The sequence below is a fragment of the Schistocerca serialis genome, chromosome 3, assembly GCF_023864345.2.
Source record: "Schistocerca serialis cubense isolate TAMUIC-IGC-003099 chromosome 3, iqSchSeri2.2, whole genome shotgun sequence".
Classification (NCBI taxonomy): Eukaryota; Metazoa; Arthropoda; class Insecta; order Orthoptera; family Acrididae; genus Schistocerca; species Schistocerca serialis.
This window is the reverse complement of record NC_064640.1, coordinates 996526951-996551772: the sequence shown is the minus strand read 5'-3', so window position 1 is coordinate 996551772 and position 24822 is coordinate 996526951. Positions and strand designations below refer to the sequence as shown.

Genomic DNA, 24822 nt, shown 5'->3' with positions numbered 1-24822 from the left:
ACAGACAAATTCACAATGGCTGTGGACCTGTACATATAAAAAAAAACTATCGATACAAAAGGCTACCTTAGAAATTATTTTTGATTTCTTATATCATTACCATCAGATGTAATTTGAGTGCAACTCATTAATGTTTCAACTCAGTGTTCTTTTTTTAGCATCATAATATATATCCTTCTTGGGTGTCATATTCGTATCTCTTGTAACTGCCAAACATTGTTTAGTGCTACAAGCATTCTGAGCAACACCAGCGTGTGAGTTATTAACTGGGTATAATTGCCTAAGTTTTAGATTTTGTGTCTGCGTATCTTCCTGTATCTTGGCATATGTAGTTACCTGCTAGCTAAATACTTCATTCTGCACTGACTTCTCTCTCTGTTTATTTTTCAGATTGCTTTACGTCTCCATTGATTCAAATAAGGAAGATCATGGTCCAATTTATAATTTCAGGCCAATTGTTGCTGCATATTACATCATATACATCATCATTATTGCATTTTTTATGGTGAACATATTTGTAGGTTTTGTTATTGTTACGTTTCAAAATGAAGGTGAACAAGAATACAAAAACTGTGAGCTGGATAAAAACCAGGTAACTTTTGATTTAAAAAATAATCACTTTAGTACACTTGCATTACTGAAGTTGAATGTTTAGACCAAAATTACTGTGAAATATGCTACATGTGCCAAAATGCTTAACAAGAAGTCAAATTATCTAAATATATATATGCATATAATCACGAGTAAGAGTTGACTGTTATTTTCCTGTCTCCTTCCACCATAAACAGATTCTGTTAAGAGTGACTCTAATGACCTCAAAGAATTGCAGTTGTAGTTAATTGATTACAGATTCTGAAAGACTGTATCAGTGATACATGGTGAATTGTTTGAGATCACTGTACCAAATGAAGACACACAATTTATAGATAGAGAGAGAAAGAGAGAGAGAAAGAGAGAGAAACAGAAAGAAAGAGAGAAAAAGACAAAGAGAGAGAAAAAGAGAAAGAGAGAGAGAGAGAAAAAGAGAGAGAGAGAGAGAGTGAGAAAGAAAGAGAAAGAGAGAGAGAGAAAGAAAGAGAAAGAGAGAGAGAAAAAGAAAGAGAAAGAGAGAGAGAAAGAAAGAGAGAGAGAGAGAGAGAGAGAGAGAGAGAGAGAGAGAGAGAGAGAGAGAGAAAGAGAGAGAAAGAGAAATAAGTCAGCAAGTGCTGTAATTTAAAAACCAACCTAAGACTAGGTCAAATGAATCTTTTCTTCTCCCAAGGGAGCACATATTTCATTATACCTGGGGACTCGGTGTTTGTGTTGCCCTCATCATTTCATCATCATCAGCCGTCATAGTGGCTAGATTGGACTGTGTAAAAGTTGGGACATTGTATGAGTGCTAATCACTGCACAGTTGAGCACCCCACAAACCAAACATCATCATCATCATTTCATTATATGTTCTAAACAGATACTGTTGTGACACACAACATAAGTAAATGTGCAGCATGCCATCAACAGGTATATTTCACAGCACAAATACAGTACAAACTTTCATAGGCATAACGAACAGTTCCAGAGTCAAAACCAACAGAGTAATCGAGAATGATGGTGTCATTTAGTTTCATATGAAAAGGCAGTAGGTAGAGGGTACACTGTGAGCAAAGAAGTGCTTGAGCAGTTGGTGACATCAGTATAAATAGATGGCAACCTGGTGATGATGGGACTAGGTGAGCACTGGTGTGAGCATGATGGTTGGCAGGTTCATGTCATGTGAAGCAGTGCCGGTTCTCTGGCAGCTGGGTGCCGCAAGAGCACTGGCAAGCTTTTGGGGCATGCCATGCAGATTCCCTTGGGCACTGGAGTGGAGGTGTGATCCAGGGCATCCCATGGTTGTAGAGGCAGAAAACAGACTGGTTGTAAATAATGTGACTGGCAAGAAGACGCTGGCACTGATGAGGTGCAAGGCCCACCAAAAGGTGTGGTAGTCCAGTTGGTTACCACAGGCCTACCCCTTGATGTGGGTGATGAGCAGCTTTACATGGTGTCATGCTGCACTCAGCTGGATGCTGAGAGGGTTGCCGGCCAAGAGAAACATCAAAAGATGCACCAAAAGAGTATGCAGGCTTAAACAGCTCCCGGTTGGTCCACATGAGGGAGTATGGCTGGCAGGATTTTGTGTTTCAGTGGCTGCTGGGTTGTGACAGTGAGCAGGATGATGCCAGAGGCACTGCAGGACATGCCGTGTCCACATCTGGTTCAAGTGGGTGAAGGCATCCATGGTGGAGGTGCTGCTCAGGAAGGTCTGGTGGCCAGTTTCTGTGGGTGGCCTAGAAAATGAGAGTGATGAGTGCACAGCTGGAGGTGTCATGTAGGGTTGTAGGGAAGGAGGAAAGGAGGACTCCTAATCAAGAGTGGAAAAAAAAATGGTGAGAGGAGTGTAGAAGAATCTTACGTAGCATTGCTTTGAAGAGCTTCTGGAAATGTGAACTGGAACAGTGGTGGCTGATCACCTGCCACTGGTGAAGTTGGTTTCAATGTCAGGTCACCGTCCTGGCTCCCACGTCTTAAGGCGTGTGTACATCAGCCCCCTTGCTACCAGAGTACTGCATCAACCCACTTGTCCTGGCATTCAAAACCTGACATGCACACTTCCTTGTCCAGACTGAAGCATGGGGCAGGCAACATTATGGGAGCTGACAGCAGGAGGTTCAGGAGGCATATATGGCTGGTGGTCATGATGCAGCTCTGCTATACTCTTCTCCCTCATACATGTAGCTCTGTATGTTAGTAAAAGGGCTAAAGCATTGTCTGTGGGTGATTCATTTATATATTTTTTCATTTGGGTTTTGAAAGCTTGGGTATGCCTCTTGCTTCTCTGTTGGTTGGAGGCTGCAGAAGTGGTGACTTGATCTGTTGAATCTCATTCTGCTGGCAGAAATCCTCAAAAAACTGCACACAGAATTGCAGCCCATTATCTGGTATAATCATTCAGGAAAGACATTCTATGGCAAAAACTTTGTTACGTGCCTGAATAGTGGTATCTGCACTGGAGGAATAGCTGTTAATAATGCAAGGGAACATGGAGTAAGCATTGATGACTATCAGATGGGCTGTACACAGAAAATGGTTGGCAAAATCAAGTGGAGTTCTCTTCCAAAGCCATGAGGGCATCAGCCAGAAGAGAGTGACTGGTGAGGTACTGCTTGCTTGCTGTACATTTGTGACAATTCTGTATAAGGTGCTTGACCTGCCTATCTGCCTGTCAGAGCGAGACCAGTAGACATAACGCCTGGTGAGCAGCTTGGTACGAAGTGCACCCAGATGTCCATTGTGTTGTAGGTGCAGGATATTAGAATATGATGATGACTAGTAGAAATTTTGGTCCGTTATTGACAAAATAATGCTATCCACTAGGATGAGCCTCTGATGGAGGTGAAAATAGTGCTGTATTGGGCTAGATTTCTGGCAGGGGCTGCAGTCTGGCCATCCCCACAGCATGTATTGATGTACTTGTTGTAATGTTGTGTCTGTGCATGTGGTGCCTTCAATATGGGATTGAGTGATGGGAAAATGATCCACAGCTTGCTGGGCCTCATCACTGAAACAGTAAAAAAGGACCTCTTCTTGATTGAACATCAGACTGGGGTCCATCAAGAGGTGTGACAGGGCTTCAGCATTTGCATGCTGAGTAGCACTTCAGAAATGTATTTCTTAGGTATACGTACAGTGAAAAGTAGCTCAGTGCTGGAGCCGGTGGGCCTTTCAAGTGGGTAGCTTAGTACCAGGGCCAAAGAGTGATACCAGAGCCTTATGGTCAGTGATTAAGTCTAACTTGGCTCTGCAGAGAAAAATATTCGTTTCTTTAGTGCAAGAATGAACGTGTCTGCTTGCTTCTCAAACTAGGAATACTTCTTCTGGGCTGTTCTGAGTGTCTTTGAAATGTAAGCAGTTCGCTGTTTAGAGCCATCAGCATTTTGGTGCACTAATACAGTGCCCAATCCCTGTTCAGAGCCATTGGCAACCACCCCACTTACTGAGTTGAGAATGTGTTGACCAGGGAAATGGGATACCTTTCAGCCTAAGATTGTTCAGCGGGTATGCAAACTCTGGAGTGCCAGGAATAAATTTACTAGAGTAAGTGATTTTTTTTTTTTTTTTTTTTTTTTTTTGTGAGAGGAAAGATTGTAGATCCTTCAAATTTGAGGCACGTGGGAGTGGTGTGATTACTGCCACACACTTCTTCATAGGCGGAATTCTGTCATGAGATATGATCTAGCCATGCCATTCCACTGGTGGTTGAAAGAATTTGGGTTTGTCAAGACTATGTTTTAGGCCGGAGGCTGTTGAATGTGACGTAGTTGCCACAGGTTCTGTAAATACTCCTCCATCATGGCCCCAGCGATAATAGTATCATCAAAATTATTGATACATCCAAAAATAGTGTTAATTATTCAAGGAGCAATTAAAAAAAGAGTTGGGGCATGGCCATACCAAAAACGACATGCTTAAATGTATAAAGACCATGCAGTGTGTTGATGACTAGTATCTTTTCGTGGTTCTTCATTGAAAGGAATTTGCAAATAAGCCTCAGCCAGGCTAGTTTTTGAAAAATGTTGCCCACTAGATATCATGGTGAAGAGTTTGTCTGGCTTTGGAATCAGATAAGGGTTGAATTCAGACTGTGCATTTATTGTGAGGATATAGGTTCAATTCCACTGAGGTTTGTCAATCTGTTCAGCTCATCTTTTACTGTATGATACAGTGCTAAAGATACGGGCCATGCATGAAATAAACGAGAGCATGGTGATTTTGTTAATGCGATGTACACTATGGAGTTTCTTGCTTTTCTAAGGCCTTCTGAAAAAATATCAGGGCACTCATTACAAATGTCTTCTAGCTTCTTAAAAGGTGCTTGTTCACAGACAAGGTTCACAAAATCATCAGTGGTGAAATCAAAAGCAGAAACTGGATCTAAGAAAAATATTTGTGCAATTAACCACTAAAAAGATGAGTTGCTGTACTACATTCATGTAAGCTGCCTCAACAGTAAAATGACCTTTGACCAGAATCTGCTGCTTGTTTTAACTCACTATGTGGTGAGCAGTTGGTTTTTGTGTCAGTGCATCTAGCTGTAGATAAGTATGAAAGTTCAGAAAGGAAGCTGATGTTACTGTATTGACCTGTAATTGGATCTCTCTATTGCAAATTGAAAACAGGATGAACAATTTATTTGAGCCTACCATTTCATGTTGAGAATCAGTTGTGATCACATTAATGTCCACTGGATCCACCGATGGAATCACCAAAATAAGGTGGTTCTACGTATGGAAGCAAGATGTCCATCTTTATTGAATTTGTTGCACTGTACCTATCTGTCTGGGCAGTCATTCTGGGAATGCTTTTGGAAACAGTCTGGACAAGATGGGCGTGTGCACTGGTCAAGCGGCCACAACTTTGTCCACTGTTTGCCGGCAGTGTTGACATTTGATTGCCGTTATTTCTGCCTTGTCGGCCTAGCTGTATGATTTTTTTGTGTCTGGCAATGATTTTTATACATCAAAAATGTCAAGATGTAATGTGGTTTGGAGTCTACAGTAAGCTGTATGTCCCGTTATGAATGGCTGTCAGTCATTTCAATGGTCATAAAAAGACAAGAGTGTACCACCTCCAATCTGTCCATACATAATAAAGCAAGACATTATTCAATCCAATATTTGGACAGGGGACAGCTTCACCTTTATAGAATTTCCATTGTATATGGCTGTTTGATGATGATTTGTTACATTTTCAGGTGTTTGGTACACAGGAATGGCGAAATATGTGAGATAAGGCTATAAAATTCAATATGTTAGTATAATGTTATTTCTTAACCTCAATAAGTCCTACTGTTAAACGTGAAAATCTGGCATTAAATATAATTCTTCAATTCAGAATGTACACTGACAGAAAAAAAATGCAACATCAAAAATAATCAATGTAGACTAAGGAAATTTTGGGAATATGTTTGTCTAAGTAACATAATTAAGTGATTAACATAACAAGATCACAGGGTGATGTAGGTGTGAGATAAGCCATTACAAATGAGGAATTCTGGTATAATAATAACAGGTATAACCATCAGGATGTTGAATTGAAGCATGCAAATGTGCATGCATTGTATGGCACAGGTGCCAAATGTTAGTTTGTGAGGTGGAGTTCCATGTCTGTAACACTTGGTCAGTCAATAGAGGGATGGTTAATGTTGGTTTTTGATGACAGTGGAGTTATCATCTGATCGTGTCCAGTATGTGCTTCATTTGAGACTGATATGGTCATCAAGCAGTACGAGGCACGTGTGGACACACCGTAGAGCATGTTGGGTTGCAACAGTGGTGTGTGGGAAAGCATAATCCTTTTGGAAAACACCCCATAGAATGCTGTTCATGAATGACAGCACAATAGGTCAAATCACCAGATTTACAGACAAATTGGTAGCCAGGCAGCCTGGGAGAACCACGAGACTGTTCCTGCTGTTGTACAAAATCGCTCCCCTGACCATAACTCCAGGTGTAGATCCAGTGTATCTAGCATGCAGACAGGTTGCTTGCAGGCCCTCAACTGGTCTCCTTGTAACCAACACACAGCTGTCACTGGCACCAAGTCAGAAACCACTTTCATCAGAAAGTGCAACAGGCCTCCACCCTGCCCTCCAATGAAATCTCACGTGACACCACTGAAGTGGTGGTTTGGAGTCTGTGGAATGCCTGACTCGGAGCTGTCCTTGAAGTAACCAATTTGTAACAGTTTGCTGTGTTACTGTGGTGCCAACTGCTGCTCAAATTGCTGCTGCAGATGAGTATGGTGCACCAGAGCCATAAAATGAATATGGTTGCCGTCCAACTTGGTAGCGCCACATAATCATCCAGAGCCTCGTCTTCTTACGGCCATACATTTTCGTGACCACCACTGCCAACAATCATGTACAGCAGCTACATTACTGCCAAATCTTCCTGCAGTATCACAGAAGGAACATCCAGCTTCTTGTAGCCCTATTACATGACCTTCTTTAAACTCACTGAGGTGTTGATAATGGCTTCTTTCTCACCTTAAAGGCATTCTTGACTATCATCAACTCATGACGTCCAATCTCAAAGGTAACTAATGCTCATGACCACTACAGCATGTATTTAAAACAAACCTGATTATTCTTATGCCACTGGCACAAAATTTCAGATGTAGAAACTTTCATTTATGTCTTACATGTCCTCCTCAGTGTTGCATTTTTTTCTGACAGTGTATTTTTCTGTATAAATGCAAAATCTTCATTTCTTTTTTTGTTACTTGGCAGACATCTTATTCTTTCTTCATTTTTTTCAGCGTAATTGTATTGAATTTGCTCTAAAGGCAAAACCAGTTCGTAGGTACATTCCTAAACACAGGCTTCAGTATAAAGTCTGGTGGTTTGTCACGTCACAGCCTTTTGAGTATGCAATTTTTATACTTATCCTGATGAACACAGTTACATTGGCAATGAAGTTCCATAATCAACCAGAACCATATACAAATGCTCTGAATATATTAAACATGCTTTTCACATCTGTTTTTGCAATGGAATTTGTGTTCAAACTAGCTGCCTTCAGATTCAAGGTAAGCTTTAAAATGTATTGTTAATACTCAACACTGGCTTGCAACAAAAACTAGCAGTTGTAAAATATTTTGTAATGTAGCTGCAATACACTTCAGATGAGTAAAAGATCTGTATTCTCAATTTTCAGAATTACTTTGGAGATGCATGGAATGTATTCGACTTCATCATTGTACTAGGCAGCTTTATTGACATCGTCTATGATGAGGTGAATGTGAGTAAAAGTTATAGCGAATGCTGAGTTTTTGGTTTTTATGGAAGTAACTTTTAACACTAACACTCATTTTGTACAAATACTGGTATTAGTTAGTGAAATTTTAATTGAAGATGTTGGAAAAGAAATATATTTTCAGTTTTCAATACATGTTCTTGAACTGAGAGATTGTCACCATTAGTCTCCTAAGTACTCCTCAAACAAAATGTTAGTCATCTCTATTTTTGATATGGTTTGTAAAATATTATACCACTGGTGTGTTGACCAAGGATACATTACACCCGAGTTGACACTAGTTTTCCATAGTTTCCTCTACATCATTTATGACAAGAGACACCTCCTGCAGCAAAATCATAGCCTGCTCCCATCCCCCCCACACACAATGCTGGTCCAAATGAGCAGGTACTCTTATGATCTTCATATAGGTCAAACCCTGGAAAAGAAGAAATGTTACCTGCAGCTGTTATAAGCTCATGATTCTAATAGCTTTGTAATCTTTTTTAATATTGGATGGGAAGAGGAGAACTATTGGTGTTTCATTTCGGGAATTTGAACATGTTCTATACACTTTGTAGTTGTTTTCTACCACTGTTGTAAAGTTGATCTGAGGTTTCTAGAAATTTATATTAGGAGTCCCTCTGGATTTAAATACACATTCATTTTGGTGTACTCCTTCTCCATGGAAATAAGCGGTGTCCTTTTTACTGCTCTATAAACTGTCAGCAGAAGTCATATAATAGAAATAATGTGTCTGATATCTTCAAACAATTCTACAAGGCATGTATCAGAAACCTATTGTTACATGTTAACATGCTACCTCTTGGCAGCAATCAAAATGAAATAGTAGTTGAAACAGTGGAGTCAAATCTGGGAGGAGGAAGGTTCAAACCCTCTTCCAGGCATCAATATTTAACTTCTCCATGGTTCCACTTGGGCTTAATCCAAATCATGGAATGACTTCTTTGAAAAGGTTACAAGCAGTTTCTTTCATTATACTGGCCCCATCAGAGGGCGTGCTACATCTCTGATGATGTGTTGCAGACAGGATGTTAATACCTAACCTTCATCTCTAGTTATTTGTTCTGAAAACTTGCTGTATCAGTCATGAAGGATAACTGATATTTTGTCTGTGGAGCTTGCTTAAGCAGTGAGACTTCAATATACAAAGATAGGAAATGGGAGAAATTAAAGAAAAACTTAAGAAAACATAAATGACTTGAAGAGTTAATATTGAGGTGCCTTTAAAATTTTCTGAAAAGTTTAATTAAGAGACCATAATTTAATAGAGCTGTATTTACAATTATAAAATTGTATTTTCTCATTTACAGTCTTCATTCTATGAAAGAACTGGATGTTACAGGACTTTGTCTGAAGAATTGCACTTGATTAGTGATGTAGTGTTTCTCCAAAAGTATCTGACATTATTGAGGTGTTACCAAAATTATATTTTGCTTTGAATGCATGGAAATATTTGGTCTCTGTCCATTTCACACTCAAAGCTGTCTATCTTTGTGTTACTTTAATTCAACAAGTGAGTTGATGTGTGTCAATAATTTCTTTTAAATGGGATTAATCTAAAATCCTGCTTTAATCACGGGTGAGAAATACTGTAGGTGTTATGTTAAATAAACAAAATATTATGTGATACCAGTGATTTAACTATGATTACAGTGAGCAGTAAAAGACTTGGAGGTTTCTTAAATTTTCAGTCAAAGGCAGAAGGGAGGCATGAGGAACTCCAGATGGTCTAACAATTATTAAAGGAGAAGGCCAAAGTAGTAATTATTGAAATGTGCTGCATCTGGAATCTGGATTTGCCTATGTTTTATGTTTGTTACCTGTATGTGACCCTTTTTTACAAAATAAAACTTCCTTTTGGACTAATGTTATTGATAGTGTGGTAACAATCTAGTGATATTTGCAGTTTGTAGATTATTAGCATGTTGTGGAGTGGTATGAGAAAGAGTAACGGAGAGCATACTTTTGTGACCAAGTTCATTCCTTTTCACTAAAGTTCTTCTGAGGGTGTGACCATGTCATGATGTGATGCAACTATTGATGTTTTGACTACTGCTGCAGATATCCTTCTTTGTGATGCAGTTACACACTCAGAACAATTTTATTGAAATAGTCTCCAGCTGTGAAAGCCCATACTCATGTCAATTCCTCTTGGATTTGCCTTTGTTGGGAAAAGAACATGACCAAAATATCTTGAGTCGATGAAATGTTTATCTTTAGGTGAATGAGTACATTCTTTAAAATCTGTGTTTACTGGACTTTAATACAATCAGGAACAGGTGAAGATCCTAACCATTCATCACTCTGGAATCTGGTAATCATGTTGGTATAATTTTGAACATTGCATACAGAAAAGTCATTGTGTAGTATGTTTGCTGTTGGCCACTGATTTTTAGATGTTTGCAAAAGTTACTGAAAAGGCCATATGCATAAGGGTAATCAATCATTTCAATTCCGTTTTTTTGCTGTTAAGCGTCAGTTTAGGATTAAACAAGAAGTTTCAAACATTAGGCAGCTTCTTTGATTTAGCTAAAGCTTTTGATTGTATTCATCACAAAATATTGTTGCAGAAGTGGGCCTCTCTTGTATGTGTAGAGTACCATGTCCCACAATAACAACTTGCTGGATCCAATACCTCACTATCATCCAGCAGTTCCACTGTACATAACATATCACTTGGTAAAGCAGGCTCCACATTCTACCACAGTGACTTTCAGGTGCCAGCCGACACACAACCGTGTAATTTAGGCCTTAATGTCATTCTTCACAGTTCACAGTCTGATTGTATTGTCCTGTGCACCAGACATTCCTCACAACAGATCAGTATTGACAACAGCTCCCCTAGCTGGAATATCTTCTCACTAAACTCCACTATACATTGTTGAAGGTCCATTGTGGCATGATGTTCATGCAGGAAATTTAACCCTAGGATGCTGTAGCCCTCATTGACATGAAACACCACTCCCACACATTGCCCAAACTTGGTCACCTCAAACAAAAAGTTCATCATTACTGACCCCAATGGACATACGTAACTATCCCCTACTCGATGCAAGTTGTAACATGGTGGGTTCCAATGCATCCTACCTGCTATCTCTCTTGAGGCTTGTGTCCAACAGAACTTTATATTCTCTACCATCTGTCACACCCACTGTGGCACATTCTGGTTCTGCATTTGTTTTTACTACATTAATTTTTCTGGGAACTACTTTGGCACCTCTGGGGTTCCCTCTTAAGTTTAACAGGTACTTCTTATTCCCCAGACTCTCTCTCCCATTACCCCAACAGCTTTGCCATTGGTCCATACCACCCCTACTACTATTTCCATTAAATCATTGGAAGCACACACTATCCCTGTTGCCACTCGGTGGCTGGTAGATTGCCTCTTAACATGCTTCACACATCTAAAAACAGTTATGTTTGACACATACACATATCTTCGACCCCTTATACCTGTTGACACATCATTTTTGTCATATTTCAATTCTAATGTGAACACTGCTTGGAGATCTTTAGATGCCCCAATGCACACCCTCCTTGAAATCTTGAGTGCCAAACTTCTCAGAAAAACAACCAGCTCACGCTGCTCAGCTTCCTGTACCAGTACTTTGCTTACAGCCTCACTCTGAGTTAACTTGCAAGTACGTACAAATCAGTTGCCTAACCCTATGTGCAAAATATTCAGATGTTCCATTATGCCTTTTGGAAGCCACACACAACTGCTCATGGAAGAACCATGTGCTGTTCTGTTTCCTACATCTTTGATCAAATTTTTGCGTGTGCTGATCAAAAGTCCGTGCATTTTGCAGCACCTCTGAGCACTGCAGAAACAACTGTGCATCTCCAGTTAAATGCAGCCATGCTGTCTGCAGTAATTCCTTAGCTGACCAATCCCCTATGTTAGCCAATGACCTAAGATTCTCCAGAAAAGCTAACACATCATCAGACAATCTGCCAAGAAAAGGAAGAAACAAGGTTAGCAACAGCTGGATCCACTCCTGGAGGCTGTGACTTCAACACCTTTATTTCCTCATTTTTCTCCATTATTTTACCATCTTAAACCACTTTATCTACCCTTAATCGAGCTACCTGATTCACCAATGACTTGATAGCTTCTTCACTGGTGACACCTTGTGTCTCTAATTTTGCTATTGCATTATCATTACTTACTTTCGTGACTCAGAATTAATAATCCAGAACAACACAGGAATAATAATCCACCAGTAACCCAGACAGGACACTCTGTGACTCCCTATACTACCTAACTACTTCTTTTGCCTAATCATGAGCCTCCTGGATTCAGCTGCACTGAAAGCCCAAAAAGATTACATGTAAAGCAAACAACTGCTACAGATTCAGCACAGGGGACAGAACACCAAAGCAAATTGCACTGTGTACAAAGCACAAGTACTAACCACTCATCTCTTGAATTCCCCATAAACTGAGATAAGTATACCGGCTCCTCTGGTTTTACAAAAGTAACCCTACTATTACCATGACCCTTAATTCTTGACCCCACGATTGTCAGCATAAAAGAAGAAGATAGTCTCACTCACCACACACAAAGAAATGGTGAGCTGTGGATCAGACATCACACTCTGGATGTGGTACACCCTCCGCTGTTTACTGTGGTGATGTTTACTCCCTGACACCACCCTGAATTGAGCGGTTACACTTGGACAGGTGAGTGGTGGTGGTGACAGGCTGGAGGACTCAGTGGAAATGCTACTGACAATAAAGAAGGCTGTTATTCAGTCCCAGTACATGCTTCATCATGGCTAGCAAGGCAGATGGTGCCTCATTCTATTGTCCCTGGCCTGCGCCACTATAAAGGTGGTGGCTTCGGCCCTGGTGAAAGGTTGCATAGGTACTCCACAGTGCTCTCTCTGCAGGCCATGGCCGCAGCACCAGTGGTGAGCTACTGTTCCGTTGGAGATGGCACCTGGGACTGACAGACCCTCATCTCCATACATGACCACAGCTGTAGTGGGTGGTCACGTGTGGAAACTGCTGTGCATGGCATTCAACCCACTATTCCCTGGCAGGAGCCACACGGTGGATGGCGCTATGTTACTACATCCAGGAAACTAAGTGTGGGCAGCAGCAGGTGCAGACAGAAAGTTGTCCATGCTGTGGCACCGAGTCCTGTGAGGAACCTGGTCTTGACAGCAGCAGGCATAGCCCTGTCTCAATCTCGTGGCTGCTGCTGGTGATGCCCAGTCGTCTCACTGTCCAGTATGGCCCTGGCATCGTGGTAGTGCTGTCGGACTTCAGCAATGACAAGTGCGTGACTCTGCCTCAGAATTCAGGTGTATTTATATCACTTCAAGATGCATTTCTTTCAGGAAAACCTGGCAACAAGTCACCTTACCCCTAACAAGAGACTTGCCCTGGTGTCATGACATCTACACACTACTGTCATTACCACTGTTCAGTACTGTTTTCTGCTAAGTGCGGTTCGCCTCATCTTGCAATCCCATTATGTATGTGTTATTGTGACCCACATTTCACCTCAATGCAGCTACCAGCCTGTGGCTGCTAATGCAGTACTTCACCGTGTCTTCCTTGCTACTTATTATTTTTCATAAAATACTGGTTAGTGACACTGCAACCCACATAATAGACTGCACTTGTTTCACACATCCAATCTGGTGTAACCTTCTGACTTAAATTACTGACATAATTTATTTGGCAAATAATTCCGATTTACACTTTTTTCTTGCTTATTGTTACACAATTCATTTCTACTGTGGTTTTACTGCGTAACCTTGTTCTAACATAAGCACATGATTTTTCATCTCTATGTACGTATGTGAATGGATGATAGGTTAGATCACCATTCAGTCAAAGTTCATGTTGGTGAATATGTACATAAGAATTGGGGATACTTGCTTGCCAAGCTATTTTATAAGCTTTGTTGGAACTATTGCTCCAGAGATGAAAATGCCCCCTGCCCCCTTTTCCATGCACGTGGATGCTTGTATGTGCACCTGCGCGCATATTGTGAAAAGGAAACTGACTATATAGCGGAGATGCTGAGTCACAGATACACGCAACAAAAAGACTGTCAGAAGTAAAGCTTTCGGCCAGTAAGGCCTTCACACACACACACACACACACACACACACACACACACACACACACACACACACACACACACACACACACACACACAAAAACTTGGCTCTTCGTACTATAAAAAAGAATGGAAGGTCGACAGCATAGAAATCCGTCCTCTCTACTTTTCTTTTTTTTATATGCTTATCCACCAGTCAGCATTTTACCTTAAATTTAGATTGTATTTTTCACTTTATCATTATCATTGTTTATGTATCATCCTTGAGTGTTAGATGAACACATTCCAAAACTTTTTGAAACAAATACGGAAAGTGAGGTATATACTATAAGTATTGCAATCTTTGTAAAATAGTAAGACTGAGAATTCATCCATACCTCTTCCAAATGGATTACAAATAATTAGATGGAGCATCCTTTATTCATATATAAATTCTGCTTGGAGCTTAATAACTTTTGGAATTTATTTTTGTTCCTCCAGCTTTTAAAACTTAACTTTACTTTGCAATGATATCCATCTTGCAAAAGCACTTCATGACCTAAGAAATCCTGTTTTACTTCACACTTGGAAAACACTCACAAACAACCTTCACTTAGTGGTTATTTTCATCCCTCAAGCTTTGGTCAGAGAGAGAGAGAGAGAGAGAGAGAGAGAGAGAGAGAGAGAGAGAGAGAGAGAGAGAGAGAGAGAGAATGTACTCTTTTTTTTTCCTATCAGTCAGCTGCATGTAGTATGGAAATGGTTTGCCATTTGAGTAGCTAGTGTACAAATAACAATTTTTTTGTGGTTTCAGAAACAGCCCTTGTGAATATCTAAAGAGTTTGCATTTTTACTTTACTAACAGTTTTAATTTTTCTTTGTTTGTGATTAAACGAAATGGAATCTACACTTGTCAGTATTCTCATATGATTTCTTTAAAAGCCTGTGCTGATCTTTTTAAACTGACTTTATGGTTTCGATACAGCCTGGTTCTGGAATGATATCCATTAATTTCTTCCGTCTCTTCCGAGTAATGAGATTGGTGAAGCTTCTGAGCAGGGGAGAAGGAATACGCACTTTGCTATGGACATTTATAAAATCATTCCAAGCATTACCATATGTTGCATTGCTCATAGTGATGCTGTTCTTCATCTATGCAGTGATTGGTATGCAGGTTAGTATCTTTTTAACTGTATCAGTGTTTTTTTCAATAGTGTAAATTAGAAAGTTATATTACACACAATGGAGAAAATTTATTTTTTTGGAGTTTTGTTAAAAAATTGATTGAGTTAATTTAATTACAGTAATTGGTTATATTTAGTTATCATGTTTTCTATATAAAAAGAACTATAATGACAGAAAAAATCCCAACATCAAAGAATAATTAACGTAGAGTAGTGAAATTTTGGGAATACATTTATTTAGGTAACATATTTAAGTGATTAACATTGCAAGAGCACAGGGTAATGTACATGAGTGATGAGCCATTCCAAATGTGGAATGCTGATACATTAATAAGCAATGTAAACACTAGAGTGTTGAATGCAAGCATGCATACATTGTGTTGCACAAGTACCGGATGTCAGTTTGTGGGGTGGAGTTTCATGCCTGTTTCACTTGATCGGTCAATACAGGGACAGTTAATGCTGTTTGTGGATGATGCTGGAGTTGTCATCCAATCATGTCCCATATGTGCTCGATTGGAGACAGATCTGATGATAAAGCATGCCAAGGCAACGTGCGACACTGTGTAGAGCATGTTGGGTTACAACAGCGGTATGTTTGTGAGCGTTATCCTGTTGCAAAACAGCCCTTCATATGCTGTTAATGAATGGCAGCACAACAGGTTGAATCACCAGATTGTCATACAAATTTTCAGTCAGGATGTGTAGGATAACCATGAGAGTGCTCGTGCTGTCGTACGGAAATTGCACCCCAGACCATAATTCCAGATATAGCTTGAATGTACCTAACACGCAGACAGGTTGGTTGTAACTGGCCTTCTCCTAACCAACACAAGACCATCACTGACATCGAGGAAGAATGAACTTTCGTCAGAAAGCACAACAGACCTGCCCTCCAATGATCTCTCGCTTGACACTACATAAGTCACAGACAACAGTGGTTTTCTGGCAGTGGAATGCACACTACAGGGCATCTGGCTTGGAGCTGACCTTGAAGTAACCAATTTGTAACATTTCATTGTGTCACTGTGATGACAATTGCTGTTCAAACTGCTGTTGCAGATACAGTACAAAGTGCCAGAGCCATACGCTGAACACGATGAACTTCCCTATTGATAGTGACACATGGCTGTCCAGAGCCCAGTCTTCAGAGATCACTGGAATATTTTCAGGTTATGAATCAAGAACTACTTTAATTTTACTAGTTAATCCTGTACTGTTATTTCACTCTCTGTAATAATACAGCTCAAGTATACATTCACAACATTCCACAAGAAAGATAACAAAAGTTAAGTTATGAAATATATAATGTGAATCTGGATCCATCTTTCACAGGTCACTGTGAGAATGTGGCACTGCATAATTGACATTTTTATGATCAAATGATTCACACAATCCTTCTTAGTAGCATATGGCACCCCACTACATCCTGATGACTGCAGCAGTGGTTCATGACAATATGCCAGATCATGATCATCCTACTGTAATCCGCAACTCAGCTCACTGAGACTGACTTCAGCACAAACCGTATACACCCATTCTTCTCCGCAAAACTGCATACAGGAATTATGGAGTGGTGAATAGTCTTGCTAAATACATAGGTCTTCAGTGTAATGATAAGGGTGAACAAATGAGTGAATGGATTGTCTCATACTGTTTGTTGGCTAGCTAGGTTATAGTCAGCATCTCAAATGTCTAGCTGTTTAAATAAATTTACTGTTCACAAAATAGCATCTGTATGCTTCCACAACTAAACATTTTGCATGAATGGTGGCCAATTTGGTTTAATTCTCTCTATACAGGTAACAATTTAGCATTAAGGTGGCCAGTTTGGTTTAATTCTTTGTATTGTTAATTTTTTTTCCTCTTTGGTGTGACTGCAGTGGGGCACATTAAATTTTGTGAGGGTAATTGAGATTATTGAAGGTGGAATTTGGGATTATGATATAATAGCTGCATTAGTAATTGGGAGAATAATGAGATAATCACCTGCAGGTCCATGATGATATCTGAAAAAACCATAGGCAAGGGGGATGACTTGATTGTGAATGGCAGTGGTAGGGCTAGGTGCCTTGTACAGGAGAGACAGGACCATGGACAGTTGCCTGTTACAGATCTCCAGAGTAGCAGTGATGTATTTATCTTTTCCTGTATTTTCCTAGTAGTATATTTCTTAAATTTCATGCATGGTTTTCTATTTAAGTTTTTTTTTTTTTTTTGTCAGTAAGTCTGTGGAACAGCTTTCGTTTCTTCTGAACAGCCAGTTACACAGCTCATTCAGGCATCAGTGTCCATTTGTGACACATCAGGAGGATAGCAAGCTGCATGACACAGGAGGAGCTGGCCACTATTCATGAACAGCTGAATGCACTTATGACTGTAGTCAGTCACCTTCAGGCTAGGGCGTCTACCTGTTCCATTCACATATGGAGTGTGGGATGAATGTCTGTGTAAAAGCCTCTGTGTGTGTTGTAATTAATCTAATCTTGTCCTCATAATCCTTATGGGAATAATACATAGGGAGTTGTAGCATATTGCTAGTTTTATCATTTAAAGCTGGTTCCTGAAACTTTGTAAGTAGGACTTTTTTTGGATAATTTGTGCCTGTGTTCAAGTGTCTGTCAATTCAGTTTTTCAGCATCTCCAACACACTCTCCCAAGAGTCAAACAAACCTGTGATGATTCTTGCCGCCCTTCTATGTTTAAATTCAATATTCCCTGTTAGTCCAAATAAGAACAACTAAAGCGCTAGTAGAGGAGGCACAAAAAGTGGATCTAAGGCCCAATCAAGATAAAACATATTATGTGATTGTAACTAGAAACCATGAAGAGGAAACTGAGTGATCACTAGTAATACCAGATATAGAATTTATGAAGACTAGATCCTTCAGATATCTAGGAAGTAATATCAGTGTGAACAACATCAAAGAGGAGATAATGAACTGAATAAAATCTGCAGAGAAGTGTCTCTTCTCAGTGGGCAAATTACTCAGTACTAAACTACACTCCTGGAAATGGAAAAAAGATCACATTGACACCGGTGTGTCAGACCCACCATACTTGCTCCGGACACTGCGAGAGGGCTGTACAAGCAATGATCACACGCACGGCACAGCGGACACACCAGGAACCGCGGTGTTGGCCGTCGAATGGCGCTAGCTGCGCAGCATTTGTGCACCGCCGCCGTCAGTGTCAGCCAGTTTGCCGTGGCATACGGAGCTCCATCGCAGTCTTTAACACTGGTAGCATGCCGGGACAGCATGGACGTGAACCGTATGTGCAGTTGACGGACTTTGAACGAGGGCGTATAGTGGGCATGCGGGAGGCCGGGTGGACGTACCGCCGAATTGCTCAACATGTGGGGCGTGAGGTCTCCACAGTCCATCGATGTTGTCGCCAGTGGTTGGCGGAAGGTGCACGTGCCCGTCGACCTGGGACCGGACCGCAGCGACGCACGGATGCACGCCAAGACTGTAGGATCCTACGCAGTGCCGTAGGGGACCGCACCGCCACTTCCCAGCAAATTAGGGACACTGTTGCTCCTGGGGTATCGGCGAGGACCATTCGCAGCCGTCTCCATGAAGCTGGGCTACGGTCCCGCACACCGTTAGGCCGTCTTCCGCTCACGCCCCAACATCGTGCAGCCCGCCTCCAGTGGTGTCGCGACAGGCGTGAATGGAGGGACGAATGGAGACGTGTTGTCTTCAGCGATGAGAGTCGCTTCTGCCTTGGTGCCAATGATGGTCGTATGCGTGTTTGGCGCCATGCAGGTGAGCGCCACAATCAGGACTGCATACGACTGAGGCACACAGGGCCAACACCCGGCATCATGGTGTGGGAAGCGATCTCCTACACTGGCCGTACACCACTGGTGATCGTCGACGGGACACTGAATAGTGCACGGTACAACCAAACCGTCATCGAACCCATCTTTCTACCATTCCTAGACCGGCAAGGGCACTTGCTGTTCCAACAGGACAATGCACGTCCGCATGTATCCCGTGCCACCCAACGTGCTCTAGAAGGTGTATGTCAACTACCCTGGCCAGCAAGATCTCCGGATCTGTCCCCCATTGAGCATGTTTGGGACTGGATGAAGCGTCGTCTCACGCAGTCCGCACGTCCAGCACGAACGCTGTGAAGAACTCTTCTGTGACTCCTATCATCAAACTGTGGGAAATAGTCAGCTTCTGGTTTATTCAGATTGACAATGTGGCATGTGGCCAAAACATTCTGTATGTAAGACTGTGTCATTTCCCTATGACACTGGGACATGTTCTTCAATTGTTCTTTGACTCTGGGCTGCTGATTAAAACCAAATGTTTTCATCATTTCAGCTTGGAATTTGTCCCAGCTGTCAAACTCCACTTCATTATTCACAACACTGGACTCGCATTCGCGAGGACGACGGTTCAATCCCGTCTCCGGCCATCCTGATTTAGGTTTTCCGTGATTTCCCTAAATCGTTTCAGGCAAATGCCGGGATGGTTCCTTTGAAAGGGCATGGCCGATTTCCTTCCCAATCCTTCCCTAACCCGAGCTCGTGCTCCACCTCTAATGACCTCGTTGTGGACGGGACGTTAAACACTAACCACCACCACCACCACCATTATTCACAAACCACTGCTGAGCTGTTCCATCAAAGTAAAAGTACACATTGTGAAACACATTATGTGATTCCACCTTTTGTATTTGGCAAGTCGCATCCTGACTAGTGTCTCTGGAAAACACTGATGGATGTGTGATGTGTAGCTGACTTACTGCTGATGTGGAATCCATTGGTCTCCTGAATACACAGACCTTAGGAATGATGTACTGCTTGTATTCTGGTGCCTGTCCATGTAGGCAGTGTCTTTTATGTATCTATAGTGTTACATAGTGTAAAAAGTATAACTTTGAACTCATAGATGCAACCTTTTCCTGGTGAGCCTCATCAAACTCAGTTTGCTAGTAGCATGTCTGCATCTCCATAGTTGAGAAATACCATGTACATTTCAAGCAGTCTGGGGTGTCATCAATGCACAGAATTGGGTAGACATCTTTTTTGTAATTTTGTTTACTCATCAGTAGTCACTGCAGAAAAGCCATGTGCCACCTGTCTTCTTCACAAAGACCAGAGAATGCGGCCTAGCACTCACTGAAGTGTTGCCATATTGCAACATCTTCTCCTCTTCCTCCTTTTCCACTTCTTGTTATTCAGTCAGCAATGTTCTCTACAAGTGCTGTGAAAATATTGAATGATTCCCAGTGTTGATTTGGCGTTTTACTTTGGGCTGCTTGCCCTGTCTTTTCTCCATTCCAGTTTTAAAAGCATCCAAAATTGGTACAAAATGGCTAACATTCACCAATACCTCTGGAGATGAGTTGTGGCTGCATGTCAAAATTATTGATGAAAGTTCTCCTTGACCACCTGCAGTGCAGGGCACCCACAGTAGAAAATACTGGCATGTTGTTCTCCAACTTCCAAATGGCAGTCCTTCTCTGGAGTGTTATACATGAGGTTGAGGAGTTGTTTGTACCTGTGTTGGTAGGATGCTGGGCTTTCTGTTGATGGCTGTGACGTAAGTCTGAGTTGGCCAAGTCCATTCTTTGCAGTGCATTCAACTGGTGGTGTGTTACCCCATGATGTATGGGACTGGCTATCTCTTGTGCGCTTGGTCAGATATTTCTGGCTGCTATAAGCTGCTGTATCTCTTCTCTCACTACGTGGCATTTAATACAGGTGAGGTCTTGCTGGTCTTCCATAACTGCCATAGGGACGGTATTCGGTGGTTGTTCATACTTCTTTCATCTGACTCTCTTCTGTCGTGTTTCCTCAGTGAGTTGGCACCTCTTGATGAATTCCTCTGTTATTCTGGCATCCTTACCAGAAGAACTTGGTCCGTGTCTTCTGCCATTCCTGTCATCAAAAGTGAGACTTTGTCAACTTCTGTTACATTCGGATTGACAATGTGCCATTGGGCCAAAGCATTCTGCATGTAAGTGTGTGTCATTTCCCTATGACAGTGGGCCCTGCTCTTCAGTTGTTCCTTGGCTATGTAGACTTGCTGCTGATGAACATTTTTTTTTTTTTTTCATTTCATCTTGGAATTTGCCCCACTATTGAACCTCTCTTCATTATACTCAAACTATTGCTGAGCTGTGCCATGCAAGGAAAACTACACATTGCCAAACACATCATATGATCCAACCTGTTGTATTTGGTGACTTGGTTGAATTCTTTCAGCCATTTTGTTGGGCCTGACCATTGTCTCCAGAAAACACTGATTTGGAATCCATTGGTCTCCTCAATATATGGACATTGTAAGTGATGTACTGCTTGTATTGTGGTGCCTATCCATGAAGACAATGGCTTTTACATTGCCTAATTGGCACCATGCTAATGTAAATGTTTTGAAGTGCATGACATTACCACGAATCAGCCTCACGTCTGAAAGACGATGAAGTCCATATCAAAAAGTAGGGTCATCAGTGAAGTACAACCCTTAGCACTGAAAGCACATTTATTATGGACACCAGTGTACAGACAGGCCAGAACTGTCTCCTAGATGGTGAGTGCTGCTATTTATACAAACATCAAATTTTCCAGGCTATGCGAACATTACAAACATATAAAGTTTTGAGAAGTTTCTAAAAATAATGAGTACTAAACAACATATGTTTCCTAGTGATTTTATTTAAACTGGTACCCCATTGTATGCCAGCCAGCATCACTAACTGCAACTAAACACTGCATGCAACACAGCTTGTGTCAATATCAGATGTATCAGTGGTGTCATAACTGCCAGTCGTACTTCTCTGGCATGTGCAGCAGGAACTTCCAGTGTCCCCAGACTGCTTCATAGCACAGCAACACAGTGTGTTCAGATCACTGGGCACACAGCATCCATTTTAAGAAAGATGGACATCTCTGAACAATTTGCCACAAACTATGAAGATGAAGATGACCAGATTTAGTTCCCTGCACGCATCACAGGACGGTGCATGAACTTAGACAGTAGTTCCTCCAGGCAATTTCACTAACAAGCTATTAGTGAGTGTTACAACTAACATAAAAGATGTCTGTTTCCAGGTATTCACAGGGGCTACAGTTTCTTTGTTAAATCTCCAGATGTATGCTCATCTTCATTTGCCAGACTTAGCCCCACCTTCCTGTACATCGGTAATGTAAGGTGGCAGTTCACCTCCCCTGTGGCATCAGTTCACAGTCGCTGCAGTCATTGATAGTTAAAGCTGCCAGTAGCATCAGTTCACAATCACCACAGCCTAGAAGGTGGTCACATGGCTGATAACACTATTTGTTTTCAATAGTCACTTAGCCAGAAACATTTTCAGTTTGGATGCCTTCACGTTGTTTGGATTTTCCATCAGTGATGGAGCTCAGATCAGCTCTGACAGAGTTCCCTTCCAGGAACCAGATGGCCCCTGTGTCACGTTCAGACCTACATTTTAACTTGGCCTGGGGTGCATCACAGATTTCCAGGCTCATATCTGATTGCAACCAGATGCAATGCCTCCTTCCTGCAGAGCACAACCCATTTCAGTATCCTTATGAACAATAAAACAAGTGCTTGGATCATGCCTGTGGTAGTGATCAAGAATCCCAGAGCCTCTGTAGGACTATGCAGGGACTTTAAATAAACAACCAATCCCCAGGCACAAGTAGAAACCTGTTTTATACCACATACAGAAGACCACCTCACAAAGCTTGTTGGAGGAGAATATTTTTCTAGGATGCACCTTGCCACCACTTATTTACAAACACTGCTGGGTGAGGAGTCGCAAAACGTCATAGTTACCAGCACACCCTTTGGCTTGTACAAAGACAAGATCTGTTAGAAAAGTATTTGACCTTTCAAAATTGGCTTTCTTGGGGTGTTGGACACCTAATCACTCACAAAGTAGTTCCCTTGGGATTCCATGCATTTCTCACTGCAGTGCCAACATTGTTGTAAGCATGCCAAAAAAGCCTGTTTCAGAATAGAATTTAGCTCAGCAGTCATTGCTGCAATAGTGTCCTCTCTTGTCAGAAATCACGTTTTTTCAATGACCTCTTGTGTTTGGGGAACAGCCAGAAGTCATAAGGGGCCACATCAAAAGAGTAAGGAGCCTGTTGAAGCATAGAAATGTGGTTTTTCACCAAGAAAGTCTGAACCTAGTACAAGGAATGTGCTGGAACATTGTCATGATGGAGGCACCTGTTTCCTGTTGACTGCAAGTCCGGTCTCCTGCACCCCACAGCATCATGTAGATAACGGAGGACATCACAGTAGTACTCTTTGATGATTGTTTGCCCCTGTGGTGCATAATCATGATGTACAACACCACAGTAGTCAAAGAAAGCAGTCAGCATCAGTTGTGCACATGACGGGGCTTCTTTGGTCTTGATGACGAGGATTGCTTCTACTGTGATGACTGGGATTTGGTTTCTGGGTCAAACCTGTACACCCAGGACTCATCACCAGTGATTATGGTGCTCATGAAGTTGGAGTCAGTGTTTGTGGAGTCCAGCATGTCCTTTGAGACTTCGACACAAAGTTGCTTTTGCTTATACATCAGAAACTTTGGCACGAATTTCACCGACACTCTTCATGGCCGAATCTTTGGTCATAATGGAATGTGCCAAAAAGTGCTGATGCTGACCTCTTCTGCAGTTTCTCTGATTGTCACAAGATGGTCCCACATCACCACAGCATTCACTTTGCCAACGACCTGATCATATTGGCATGTTGATGGCCAACTGGAGCATGGCTTGCTCTCCACCAATGTGCAGCCATCATTAAATCAGTTGTGCCAATACTTAATCTATGTGATGTCCATAGCATTGTCACCAAAAGCCATCTGAATCTTCTGAATGGTTTCCACCTGACTGTCACCCAGTTTCTGGCAAAATTTGATGCAGTAGCACTGCTCCAGTTGTTCCATCATTTCCCTTGCAATAAAAAACCAATGCAAGCATTACACATTACCTCACTCATCTGCTGCATACCTGCAACTGACGCTATCAACGGGCAGGAAAAAATTCATGCATGTGCACAAAGGTTCAAGGTTGGCTCATGCAGGTGCACTAGATTCAAGCCCATTAGGTGTTTGAAAAAAAAGAAAAAGAAATTGATAATTTTCTAACAAACCTCAAAGAAGCATGTGCCTTTTGGGGTCTCTTGCACTTCTGCAGTCTTTCAGAAACCCCCTGGGACAGTTAATCATTTCCCTTCCCAGCAGTACTAACTATGTAGACAGCTGGGCAATATGCATCAGGAACATCTGTGGAACCATTGTGCCCTGTTAACTACATTATGTGGCACAGGGATAAAATACTGTTTGGACAAATGTGGTTTTTTGAGGCGCAACTAGAGTACCTTGGGCACTTGTTAAACAACGAAAGGATCCAGCACACTGATTGTAGCATAGCAGCTGTCGACTCCCAACCCCACCACCAAAACTTATAAGATCTGCAAACTTTTTTTGGGAAAGATGAATCATTGTTCAAAGTTCCTGCAACAAGTGGCCCATATCATGCAATGACTAAGCCAGCTGTAGAACAAAGGTGTTTGGTATAGATGGAAAGCTGCATATGAGCATGCTTTCATATAGTTAAAGCATATGCTGCACTCAACATCCTGCCTTACACCATTTTCAGAACCATGTCCATTGGCTCTGCCTGTGGGTGACACTCCACATGGCACTGCTGTAGTGCTGGCACATGGGAATGATGATGGTACTAAACAACCAATCACCTATG

At 41.6% G+C, this 24822-nt stretch overlaps 1 protein-coding gene across 5 annotated transcripts in view; it reads left to right on the top strand.

Annotated features, from left to right (window-relative positions):
* The window catches only part of LOC126471447 (muscle calcium channel subunit alpha-1-like), an 876499-nt gene that overhangs the window by 737087 nt on the left and 114590 nt on the right, over positions 1 to 24822 (top strand). For 4 of the 5 annotated variants that reach the window (XM_050099633.1, XM_050099629.1, XM_050099630.1 and 1 more), the window contains exons 26-29: positions 391 to 592; positions 7342 to 7611; positions 7740 to 7823; positions 14882 to 15070. In XM_050099633.1, coding sequence (XP_049955590.1) covers positions 391 to 592; positions 7342 to 7611; positions 7740 to 7823; positions 14882 to 15070 — 745 coding nt within the window. The remainder of the gene's footprint in view (positions 1 to 390; positions 593 to 7341; positions 7612 to 7739; positions 7824 to 14881; positions 15071 to 24822) is intronic. The other variant, XM_050099632.1, reaches the window with a different exon arrangement.